General features: G+C 31.5%; 1 protein-coding gene across 1 annotated transcript in view; it reads left to right on the plus strand.

The window, feature by feature from the left end:
• The first annotated feature begins 2,528 nt into the window (after positions 1–2,528).
• LOC129220722 (eukaryotic translation initiation factor 3 subunit E-like) overlaps positions 2,529–13,682 on the plus strand; it is a 33,553-nt gene continuing 22,399 nt past the window's right edge. The window contains 7 exon segments of the mRNA XM_054855151.1: positions 2,529–2,654; positions 10,011–10,128; positions 12,299–12,326; positions 12,533–12,637; positions 12,998–13,012; positions 13,014–13,091; positions 13,093–13,125. Of these exon segments, the coding sequence (XP_054711126.1) occupies positions 2,591–2,654; positions 10,011–10,128; positions 12,299–12,326; positions 12,533–12,637; positions 12,998–13,012; positions 13,014–13,091; positions 13,093–13,125 (441 nt within the window). The 5' untranslated portion in view covers positions 2,529–2,590.

Here is a 13,682-nt window from a genome sequence, read left to right on the forward strand (position 1 = left end):
CTAGTTGAAATCCAGTTGACTTATATTTTCACTTCTATTTTCATCAAATTTGGAGCCTAGAGAATCTTCTTGAGTTATTTCAATCGCTGATGTAATTGATTCATTTGATTCCAGTTTCAGTTGTTTCAGAAAATACTGGTTGCACTTCAGGATCGTTCAGATTTGCATTATTAGTTAAATCCAGCTGATTTACATTTTCTCCTCTACTTTCATTAATTTCGGAGCCCAGAGAATTTTCTTCAGTTATTTCAAACGCTGAAGTAGTTGGTTGATTTGATTCCAGTTCAGTTGTTCCAGAAAAATAACGGTTTGAACAGAAAAACAAGCAGAGGATTGAAAAAAAATTAGTAATCTCTTGCCTGCCAATAGCACTTTTTTTTTTTCTTTTTCAGCTCGGAGCCTTTTCTTTTTCAGCCCCTGATTTGTGTTTGTAGGACATTTTGACCAAGACCTGCAGTAAAACTTTCTCTAACACGTAAATTAAAAACACGCGTCAAGCGAGATCGTAGATTACCGTGAAAACAAAATCAAAGCACATTCGAAATACTACGTCTTTCACGAATCGCAAGGAAAATGAGATTTCGAACCGACTCTCCTTGCAGATTGCATTGTAACCGACAGCGCATTGCTAAAACGCTGGCTTGCATTGTCTTGTGGGTTCTTGGAAGCAGTGGTTTCCCAGGCCGCTATCCGCCTACCCGTCGCGATGTCGCGACCATTGGTCGCATCAACATGTGCCGAGTGGACAAACAGCGTGCAGCTAGCCAAGGTAGATTCCTAGGCAACGCTGATCGCGCGGAAAAATTGACTTAACGAGTTTTTGTAGCGGGAGAAGAAAAGTTTGCGTTGCAAAATTCCAGTGGTCAGGTTGATTTCAGCTTAGCGCTTCATGAACAAAAGCTTAATTTTTTTTCGAGAAAATTATTAACATTATTATTGGAAAAACTGTTTCATTACTTTACGGGCCCCCCCCAGAGCTCCGGGCCCCGGTACTATAGGTCCGGTGTCCCCCCCCCAAACGGCGGCTCTGCCCTTACTATCCCTTTGTAGTTCTAAGTTCATTTCGCAGATAGTATATTATTATTGTTTATTAAATCATTGAGCGGAGAAAAGTGCTTACCAATGCCTTTTCAGAAAAGTTTACAAAAACACCGCTGCCGATTTTTTTTTTCTTCAAAATTAGCCGATTTTGTATAAGCTGATCCCTCTAATTTGACTTAAAAAAAAGGTTCCAAAAATTATCGGTTTTATACACAGAAATATGCGTTATTTTGCTTTCAGATTTGCTCTTTCAATAAACAATTTGACAGATCCGACCTTGTTTATCAGAATTTTGTGAAGGGTCCGTTTTGTTTGATCGGGATTTTGTGAAAGGGTCCGTTTTGTTTGATCGGGATTTTGTGAAAGGTCCGTTTTGGGTTGATCGGATTTTTGTGAAGGTTCCATTAACGGACCCAAATATCCTCTGGCCAGGACCCCTGTATTTATATATATATATATATATATACTATATATATAAAAAATGATAATAAAAGTGAAAAATATTGAAAAGACCACACCAAGGAGCCCATAGATGCGCAACGCAGCAAAACTAAAAAGCCAAGTAAATATAAAATTAAGCAAACAGAATTACAAATATTAAACAAATTATAAATAACAAATGATGATAAAAAGGAAAAATGCAAACAGCTATTAAGTAGGAATAGAAAAAGAGTGAATCCAGAGCTCATCAGCCGTGGAGGATTCATTAATTATGGTCAAAAGACCAAAATTTTAACTATAAACTAGAAGAGAATGCTTTAAGCTTCTAGTTTATAGTTAAAATTTTGGTCTTTTGACCATAATTAATGAATCCTCCACGGCTGATGAGCTCTGGATTCACTCTTTTTTCTATTCCTACTTAATAGCTGTTTGCATTTTTTCCTTTTTTATCATCATTTGTTATTTATAATTTGTTTAATATTTGTAATTCTGTTTGCTTAATTTTATATATATATATATATATATATATAGTATATATATATATATATATAATATATATTATATATATATATATAATATATATATTATATAATATACTATATATATATATATATTTTAATTTCTCCAATCATTGTGTTACCCCTGTGAAAAATTTATTTTGTTCTTGTATTTTTGGGGAAAAAAGTCTTAAAATTCTTTTTTCAGTCTTCAAGGTCTACATTTTTTTTTTTTTTTCCAGAGAAAAATAACTTCTACTCATCTTTCTTTTTTGACTCTTATGTCAGGGTATAATAGCTCAAGGGAATAAAATCATTCTATGCATTTTCTCTCAGTAAAATGTGGCAGCCCCTACCCCCTACTACTCACTTGATCATGGGGAGTGAGGATAAAATAATTTTAGCCCCTTAATACATTCATTTCTAAAATTTTCATATTTCATAGTTTTTATGACTCCTTACAGGTCAAAGACTCATGTATAACAACAGCATTGAGAACATAATGAAGTATTTTAAACTTTATCTGATGTCTTAATTTTTAACTTATTTCAGGTGTATGATGAAAAGAGAAATTTTGAAAGGGAAATTTGAAATGGTAAAAAAATACAAAAATGATTGATTATGCTATTGATATTCATAAACTTCTATATGAAAGAGGCGAGGATATACCAGAAGGTGAGTGTCATTGCTACAAGAAAAAAAAATTGTGATAAGGGCAATTCCACAGTTACTCTTGTTACATTTATAATGGCATATTTTTAGTTTTACATTAATTTTTAAGATCCTTTACGTAAAAATCATCAACTTTTTTGCAACATAATAAAGAAAAGGGGCCTGCTTTTCCTTTCTATACAAGAAAAACATGATTAAATATTTTCGATTTTTTTGAATGATTCATCTGAAGTATGGTTACTCTTGTTACCTAAAAAAGGACATGAAGTTTTATAATGTTTTATGAAAATATTTTTTTTTTATCTAAACTATATAACAAAAATTATGAAATTTTATTGCTTTTTCAAGAGAGGAAGGATTATTTATTAAATGACAGCCATTTCAAACATTTAAATTTTTATTTAAAATTTACTAGTAGAAAAAATTCTCGGTTACTCTTGTTACAAATTATTGGTTACTCTTGTTACCCATACATTATAAAATGTGATTAGTAGTTTTAAAGCATTATAAGTACAAATAATATGCTTTTACTGGCATATTTATTTAATTGCTTGGAAACAAAAAATGATTTCCTTGAATTAACAACAGTGGGATAACTTAGTTTTTTTTTACAATTTTCTCCCTTTTGTAAAGAATTTTGTCAGAGACTTTAGGCCATTTCCAGTTGTTCCCTGCTGGAATTATCACATTTACAGAGTATGAGTCTTTTGACTTAGCTGGTTATTTCACCTGGGAAAAATTTGTTTTCATAATCAGCCAATACCCATTCTCTGATCTTGTAATCATCATCTTCTTTTGCCTTTAGATCATAATGAGGGAGGTCACTATTCGGCCCTCAGGTTTTCCATTCACTACTGAAAAAATAGTGCTTTTTTTTTTATCCCCCATTATCGGAAAAACTATCAGCAAAAATTGATTTTAAGTCTAAAAGGGTTTTTTCCTTTCAGTAATTTGTTTGGGCTCCAAGTTTATTATGTCAATTTTTTGTTGACAGACTTGCTTTGATAAAATCCGAAGCATTGCGTATCATATAACGTCGATTTTTTAGTGTTAAGTAAAAAACACCTTGTTTTTGCAGCAGCTCCTATGCCACCTACTGGGCCCTTTGCCATGTGATGTGGGGAAAAAGTTCCATGCAATAATATGTTTGTAAGAAAAAATGTTTTAAGAGGACATCACATGCTGGTTTTTGAATTGAGATGCAGGCTCATCAGACCACACATCTACAACTTCAATATGGCTTGGAAGTTTTTCCAAGATAAAGTCCACATAGGCAATCACAGTTTCTTTACTATGTGTCAAGTCATCTGACACTAGGACTAGTGGATGTATATTGCCATTCATAATAAAGAGCTGATGTAAAAAAGGCTAATTTGTGACTGGTCCTAGTGCGCAGCTTGAATTTCGTCCTGAAATATACACTTGTAGTTTTCGGAAAAATCAATTTGTATGAGTGACATACCAAATACAGTAAAAACCCCTCCTAACGGACACCCCTCAACAGGCGGACACCCCTCGAATGCAGACAATTTTTAATTCACCAGTTCCAATGCAAATAACATTATTAAACCCTTGTCCTGCGGACACCTCTCTATTGCGGACAAAAAAAATTTGTCCTGTTAGTGTCCGCATTAGAGGGATTTTACTGCATCTTGTTTAGCTTGCTGTCTTGTGGACTTAATGACTTGTAGAAACTTAATGTAGAATGCATATGGAACATATGATGAGAATTATTATGATCTGCAAGAACATGTGTTTATAATTTGTTAGAGATGTGTTATTCTGATCTTAACTAATACTGAGTATATAGTTGTTAATATACAGAATATGAGTTAAGATGTTTTATTGAGATTTTCTAGCATCTTGCTGTCGTTGTAGTTAATAAAAGCTAGAAAAAAGTAGCAAATGTAATCAATTAATTTAAATGCTTGTGGTTACTCTTGTTACAAAAAAAATAACGGTTACTGTTGTTACAAATTTAAATTTTAAATAAGTATTAATATTTTGTACAAAATCAATTTTTTTTTATGGGCTATTAGTTTTCATGCAAGTAAACAGCATATTTATATCAGTAGTTTTGATTTTGGAGAAATATTTATTGCTCAGCAGTCTTGTTACATTTCAAACAGAAAATTAAAAAATATATATATATTTTTTTAAATATACATTTTGAATAAATATTTTTTAATGGTAACCAATAGAGAAATACCTAATTATACTGTAAAAAATAAAATCCTAACAAAACAAATAAAAGTGTGTTATAAATTTTAATTTTGAAATTTGATTTGAAATATCTTCACTTTTGATACAAAGAAATGATATTTTGTTCACCATTTTTATGAAAAAATATAGCATCCGAATATTTAAAATGTTTCCAGTTTATTTTTCTTTGGGACTTTTTGCTAAAAAAATGATGTATAACACATCCCATGTACGAGGCGTGTTTTTAAAGTAAGTTCCGTTTTTTATATAAAAAAAGGAACGAGTACAGATAGAGCTAAGTAATTTAGTGCACAAAAAATTTACCACCCTTACGCTATTTTTCGACATTGCTCCCGTGATTTTCCAAGCATTTGTCATAGCGTGGTACAGGGTTTTGTTGTATACCTATTCGTACAAAGTTACCGCCTGTTTAGTCAACCATGAGGACTCTTACAGGGCTTTGGCTGGGGCGTTTTTGAACATCCTCTGGTCTGCCCCTCACCTCGCTCGCAGCATCTTTTCATTTGTTTCGACATCTAAAGTCTTTCCAAGGTGGTCTGTGGCACAACAGCAATAATGAGCTCAGAGAACATGTTATCCCTTGGCTGACTACACAGGCGGCAATTTTTCTATGAAATAGGTTATACAAAAACCTGTACCACGCTATGACAAATGTTTGGAAAATCGCGGGAGCAATGTCAAAAAAATAGCGTAAGGATGGTAGATTTTTTGTGCAATAAATTTCTTTGCTCTATCTGTACTCGTTCTTTTTTTATATCAAAACGGAACTTACTTTAAAAATACGCCTCGTAGTACAAAGAAAAACAAATCACCTATCATGTCCTATTTTCCATGGAATTGCCCATAAACAGACATGTGATTTTTTTAGTATTTTTATTCAATTCAGTATTTTTTGAGAGACCAAAATATTGTGTGCAGAAAAAAAAGAAGGGGCATTGAAAGCTAAATTCAACATGTTCCAGTTACTTTCATGCATCCAATTAAAGTAGTCTGCTATATAGATATAAAAATGTGTAGGAGAGTTTTCAGGTGTAGTGCAATATATTAACAGTGTTGTGTTAGCTCACACAGCCATGACATTTCAGTATTTTTCATCCTGTTTGGATCACTTGTCTGGATAAATCTCATGTTATTTGTAAAAAATTGTGCAGTAATATGATCCTTATTGTAATATAAAACTGAAATATTTAAAGATCTAGATATTTCTTCATTTTCTTTCCACTGCGATACTGTTGACTGTGGCAGGGGCGGATCTAGAGGGGGGCCATGGCCCCTCCCAAAGCCTTGTGATTGTAGGAATTTTTTTTAAGGGAAAAAAAAAAGAAAAAAAAATATTATGCAAAGGTAACTAATTGTAACACATGTATTTTACTGAAAAAGAAAGTATAGGCCTTAATTGGGAGATAACTTATATCTCTATCCCTCAAAACAAAACTTTTTATTACCAAAAATTTTTCTCCATCTTTTACATCATTTCTTGACTCCAACTAAAGACACTTTGACGATCTCTAAATGCTGCGGTTCTCAGAGTATACCTATTGTTCACAAGACCAAAGAGAGCCTGAATTTTTTCGTTTTTTATGGCTTTAATTTTCGAAACTAGGAGGGAGAACCCCCTTTTCCCATGCCCTTTCACAAATGCCTTGAAATGTAGCAAAATATTGCATTTTAAGTCTTTTATTTGGAAAAAATGTCAACGGAAAACTAGCTTATCCAGCAATTATCACTTAACTTGCTTAAAAGCAACTTAAATGAATTTTTTTGAGGACTTCAATTACAAACGAGTTTTTGATAGGACCCCCCTCCCTTCCTAGTTTATATCGTGATGATAGCTTTAAAAGGAGGTTTTTTTGAAGGAGCTCGCAAATCTTCCATCCCTTTTCTAAAATATGTATAAATATAGTTAAAAATCGAATTTTTTTAGAGCCTCAAAGGCAAAATATTTCCAGGAAGGGAGGATTCTAAGCACCTTCATACTTCCTTAAATGTAAGCAAACATTACCTAAAGGTGCATTTTTAGGTTGGACAGCTTAAGAGCTAGAAGAGCACCCCTCCTCTTCTAACTTCTCAATGTATTTGACATGAGACAGAATATTTTCAAAAAGTATTTTGGGGCCAGCGCCCGAAACCTGACCTTTCTCCGTACATCATCAAAAATAGACAAAATGCGTTTTTAGTTTCCTAATTTTCAAAAATTACTCGGAAATTTAAATTTTGAAACATTCTCGAGGGAAATTCCTAAATCTACCCCCTCACCTTATGTCCTCAATACCCCGAAAAATTGAGTTTTTAAAACTTCACTTTACTAAGATTTTCTGGGGAGTTATCAGGACCCAATTTCCCAATAGGCAGAGTAGACAGCTGCCCTAGGGCGGTAAACTTTTCAGGGGCGGTAAATTTGCTATTATAAAAGTACATTTTTTTAATTAAAATCGTTATTCTTGAAAGTAAAATAATTAGCATTCTTTTCATTTTTCCACAGATACAATTTTTTCTTGTAATTTAATAATGATTACTTTCACACATCTTATGAAAGTCAAATGTTTTTCAATCATGGTATTTGCCGAATCGTGAGCAAAAATTTGCCGAAGAAAGATTTTTTTTAGGTCACTGATCATTTCATCGGGGCGCCTCAGAATATGAAACGCCATTATTTCTTCATAAGTTTTGACAGTTTGAATGTGGGGAACACTTTTTTTACGTTTTTTTTTGAGTCAAGGAAATTTTGCCTCTTTTAGAGGGGGAGGGGGCGACAGATTTCAAAATTTGCCTAGGGAGCTAAATTCGGCCTTGGGGAGTTTGTTCAAAAATTTCGGATGGCCCCTCCCAAAACAATCGACTGGATCCGCCACTGGACTGTCGTACTGTACTATAATCAACACCATTTAACTAGACCTTGGCCTGATGCCCCAGAAAACTGCTTTTAATTCTGGTTTATCTGAAAATTTTAAAAAAAAAAATGGCTGTTTCAAGTCATGAATCAATTGAAAATCTATTTATGATTTTTAAAAACATTTTTTTGGTACATTTTTTATTTTCCTTTATTGTCCTACTATTATTTCAATTAAACTTAACAATATGCTGGGGAGAGACAGGAGCAAAGCCTAATTGTTACTTTGGCAATAAGTGGCCAAGTACTAAATTGCCAGAGTTTATATAGGCCCTTAAAATCACTCAGGGTCAAAATAAGAAATTTTAAAAAGTTCTTAAAAATATTTAAGAAGGCCTAATTTGGTTTAACACTTTTTACAATATTTTGTTTAAAAGCTGAAGCCCCTCAGCAACTTTGTTTCAGTATCTAGCAGGGAACTAACAAGAAGGTTAAAAAGTAGAGGATTTGATGCTGTTTTTTTCTAATTTCTGCTGTTGAAAAAAGATTGTTGGGGCTCAAATCTAGGGTTACCACTGGCAACTAAAAAGACGACTATTTCTGACCGTAGGCGACTATGGCGACTTTTTGATCAAAAGTGACTATTTTTTCAAAAATTGGCGAACTTTTTACAATTTTAGACGATTTTTTTTTTTATATTTTTGTGATATTAATAGAAAAAAACGAGAAAAGAGCGATGAGTACGATGTGCTCAAAACGTGTGTCAAGAAAAATACTGCAGTTGTTTTAGATTTCTATCCTTTTGTATCTTGTAAACCTTTTAATGTTTTTGACAATCGGAAACATTTGACATATGCTATCTTTTATTAACTTAATTTTATGTTTTTATTTTTTATGAATTATAATAAATAAATTTTTGGAAGCATGCGAACATTTAACTTATAGGTTGCAGATTATTTGTCCGGTATTTGATATTTCAATCCTTTTGCATCTTTGTAAAATATTTTTTATATTTTTTGACAATCATTCATAAGTTTGATTGTATGCTACCTTAGATTAACTTATTTTGGTTTTATTTCAATAACTAACAAATTTTTATTTGAATTTCGATGATGAGTTGGTGCTACTTTGGTTTAAAAAGGCAACTAAATCTTAACTCGTCACTGTTAATACAAAACCCTTATTAGACGAATTATGTTATATGGTAGTGGGAAGTGCGCAATTAAAACAGAAAAAAAATTGGCTGCTCATTTTTAGTCCCAAAGTGTCTGAGAGGATGCTCAATGAAGACAAATTAGAAGAGACTCTTTGGGAAAATACCAATGTGAAAGAGATGTAAAAAATAACGAAGGAAGTATAAAAAAAATGGCATATGGGCACACAAGCCATATAAAAAATTATCTGGAGGAACTCGGAAAGTTGATAGAATGGACTTTGAAGAAAAATGTAAAGTTAGAAAGATGATTTAGAAAAAAAAAAACAGCAGAGAGAGAAATAAATCAAATGTTAAAACAATATCAACTGAACAACTCAAAAGACAAGGCAATGGTAATTGCACGGATAAGAAACCCAATCAAGCGTCTCCGGATTCTCTATTAGAATTAGCAAACCAATGACTGAAATCAGCTATTGAGAAAAGTGGTTTGTTCGAAAATTAGCGTAGCAAAGGGAATAGAAGGAGCAGTAAAGTTAAAGTAGGGGGAAGAACAAAAAGAAACAAAAGTTAAAACTTATTGTTAACAAAAGAAAAAAAACAAGTTTTATTGATTGTGTAAGAAGCAGTAAATGCCATCTTTAAATAAGAAACTAGTCCTTAAAAAATAAAATGAAATTCCTGCAAAACTCCTTAGTTTTGATTTTCAAAGTTGTGAGTATGAACCCTGCATAACTGTGTCAAGAAAGGAAGTCTAGTTGATCGTAGTTTAAAAAGATGAAATTTTTCTTAAAAAACTGACGTGCAACTAATATGCGAATAAGTTTTGTGATTAAACGGTATTAGACTGAAATATTTGCTTTATAACTTGTATCTTTACTTCTACAGAAAAAAAAAAAAATCACAGAAACTCTAAATGTATCAAATCTAAATTCCAATGATAGAATTAAGATCCAAAAAAAAGTGGCCTTCATTTATATAACACGGCTTGTATTTAAAAAAAAAAAGGATATTTGAAAAGTAACAAAGTTCTAATTATGTAAATCAATAAAAAATCCAATGTAATATGTCAAAATTATAGAAATTTAATGCAATAGAATGAATCCTTTTCAGTATTACATATTACTTTAATGTATTCTTTATCATCTTTTAGATTTGCTTGAAAAGAGAGGAAAAGTTGTCAACGAATTAAGAATATATCAAGAAGAAACAGACAATATAAGACAAGTTTTTCAGTTAGATACAGTGGCTAAGCAAATTGAACAAACTAGGTACAGATTTATTTTTCCCCCCTCCACCAGTATAGAGATTGTAGCCAACTCCAGAAGTTGTAATGTGAATTAAGTCCTGTAAATTCTTGTGATTATGAAGGGACTTTTGGTCATAATGGTGCAACAGGTACAACAAATTCTTTTGTCGGATGTCTTTTTCATCCATAGGCTCATTTCTGTTGCATTGAAAAGGGGCATTCCTTTTCATGCCAAAGCCCATGTCTGCGGTAATCTTCAATTTGTGCTTTTTGACGTTGTTTCTTATTTTACAACAGATTATGTATGAAGTTTTTTCGACTTGTTTCTTGTTGCAGTTTGATTGTTCCTTTAAACAAGTTTTAGCAGCCCATTGACCCCTTTCTGGAGAGGCTAGCCAATATGGATTGTGGGTAGTTATTTCAGAGGAAACCAAATTTTCTTTGAAAACTAAACATTTTTTATTTTTTTGGGGGGGAAAAAACTCCTTGTGTTTGGACATACTCTACATCAAAAGCTCTGTCAAATAAAGCTTGTTCAAAGCAAATCTACCTGCCCCACCTCCTCCCAATGGTGCATTAATGCTTTTTTATTTTTGTTATTATCATAAATCGATTTGATTGCTAGTTGTTAAGAATCAAATGTTATTGAATTTTTGCTGACTTTTACACTAAATTAGTTGTTCACGATTTTTGCAGATAACTATAAGAAAAATTATGTAAGTCTTAAGACATTAATAAGAAAAAGTTTTTATTTTATCAACCTGTATTTTGTCAAACTGATTATGCTGGCTCAGATGCACGTTTAAGGAATCATTAATGCTCGCCTCACCTTCATCCGTCTGTCTGTCCCCAAAGATAAATTCTGGCTGCCCTTGTGATGGATTCATTGATATGATATAGTAGTTGAGGAAATGGAAAAGACTGAAACTCTTGTAAATAAATTTGGATGTTTATTTTTTGCAAAACTTTGAGCATATTTCAATGTACATTTCATTTTTAATTAAAACTTGTTGATTCTTGGAAATGTGCCTTGAATATCAAATATAACTACATGTAACCTGCTGCTTTTGACTTCCTTCTCTGACATTTTACAGAAACTTTTTGTGTGGTGCATTGATATTTTCTCTTGATATAAAAAATCCATTTTCCTGGGGGTTTTTTTAACAGAAAAAGATTGATGGTTTGGAAATGTGTTTTAAAAGTTTTATTTTAAACTCATATTGTTATGTATGTGTGTTATGGCCTTAAGAATAAAATTTTATGACTTTTAAAACCATCTCTTCTATTTTTTTTCCTCCCCCCCTTTAAAATATTCACTTATCTAGCTAAAAATGAATTCTATACCATAACTGTATTTGCTGCCTATTATTTATATGGTTAAATTAAATGAAATCTGCATATGGTATTTCGGGTAGGAATGCCTAAGAAAATATTCTGACTCTTGCCTTGAGCTAGATTTTTTTTTTTTTTCTTTAAAGGGCAATAAACACTTTCCATATTTCATTTAGAAAGAGAGATAATTCCTCTCTCTCCATAAAAGTCATTCAAATAGCTTTTCAAAGATGAAAGTCCATTGGATAAGATTTTTTCTTCATATATAACCATAGAAATCATTTTTTTTTTTTTTTTTTTATTTGCATAATCATTAATAGCATTTGCAACAAAACTTTAAACTGTAAATGTATATTTCAATGTTTAATTATATGTAAATTATGGCTTAACTGCCTGAAAATAAGTTTTGAAGAGCTTTGATGTTCATCCTCGCGAAACAGTGCATAAACTGATGCCATTGCGTTATTCGGCCTTGAACTTGGCAGAAGAAATGATGAAAAAGGGAGTTTAAAGCCAAGTTGTTTGCTCTGTAGCTGTTGGTCTAGTAAAATGTTAAAATGAAGTAGGAATATGCAATGATTCATTGCTTAATTGAAAACATAACAAAAAAGGAAAAATTCTGATTGGCACCTGTGCCTTTTTTTTTTTTTTTTTTTTTTTTTGTAATAATTTATCTTAAAGCTAATTGCAGTTATTCTTTTTTTGACAAACTTACTCCTTTAAGAAGAAATCTCTCTTTTGAAATCTCTTTACGTGCTCTATGTTTGTATGCATGCATCACTTTTTATGACAAAACATTTATATATTCAAATGTATTAGATTTTTTTTTCTACTTTTGTTACTTTATTTATCTTCCAAAGGGATGGAAGAATGCTGCTGGAGTTCTTAGTGAAAAAACTATGCTGTAAGTAGATTTCAAAAGTTTCAAATCTTCCTTTATAACTAGCAGTGAAGTTCTAAATAGCATCTCCATTTTTTTGTATTTATTTAAGTTGTGATATATGTATATAAAAAAAAAATGAACATTGTTTCCAAAAACAAAATTCCTTTTTTTTAGATCAAATGTTTTTAAAAAATTTATATATTTTTTATAGTTTGATGTTAATTGTATGGACAATGTATATGTATTTGCGAAAAGTCAGTATGAATGTGGTAACTACTTATCTGCAACAGAATACTTGTACCTGTATCGTTTATTGGTAAGTAACTTTTGGCTTTGGCAATAATGTTAATACAATTAATTCTAGAAAGATTTCAGAGGTAAAAAAGAGAGCATAAAAGTTAATTGAAACTATCTGCAATAATTGAATGATTGTGATTTATTTATTAGAGTTAACTGAACTGTACATTGTATGCATTTAATTCTAGGTTTTAGTTTTTTTGGTTATTAAATATTTATTTATGTTGAAAAAATTTAATTTATAAAATTGATTTAAACTTAAAATTTAATTGATTCTATTATCTTAATTTTTCAAACATTTGTATTATCTATCTGCAACAGTTTTTAACAATAAAAGCTCATATCACATATTTTTCTAATGTTTTTTTATTTTATGCAGGTTCCATCAACTGATAAAAAATTACTTAAATGGAATGTGGGGGAAATTAGCTGCTGAAATATTGATGCAAAACTGGGATACAGCACTGGATGATTTTTAACCGATTAAAAGAATATATCGACAGTAATGTAAGTAAATTGACTATTTCTTAAATACATTGTGTAATGATCATCTACATTTATTTATCCTGTCGAATTCCTCTCGTTACTTCTATAAATTGACTGTTGGAGTTGACACGTTCATCCAGAAGAAATTTCTTTGAATTGTTGGGGAATACAGCAATTGACATTGGAGCTCAGGTTATTCAAACCTGTTAAGACTGGTCCTATTTTGGATAAGCAAAAGCTTAGATAATAACAAGTTTGAGTGTACTTAAGAATATATAAAAGCAGTTAAAATATACATTTTAATGCAGAAAATGTGTTACAATGAAATTTAATAGTGAAAATGTAGATCTTGTAAACATTGCATGAGGCTATTGAAATTCTGTTGTAATGACCTTGATTTCCCCCTCCAACCAAGTCCTTGTTCTTTTATTCACTGTGGGGATGTTTTTGATTTTGATCGGAAAAAAATGTATATGCTTACTTTTTAGAAGAATTGATGGCTGAAGCACTATTAAGTTTCCTTTTTTGCTATGTTTTTAAATATGAATGCTATGTTGCAGCTTACTTCATTTGCCAAT

The sequence above is a fragment of the Uloborus diversus genome, chromosome 4 (assembly GCF_026930045.1).
Source record: "Uloborus diversus isolate 005 chromosome 4, Udiv.v.3.1, whole genome shotgun sequence".
Classification (NCBI taxonomy): Eukaryota; Metazoa; Arthropoda; class Arachnida; order Araneae; family Uloboridae; genus Uloborus; species Uloborus diversus.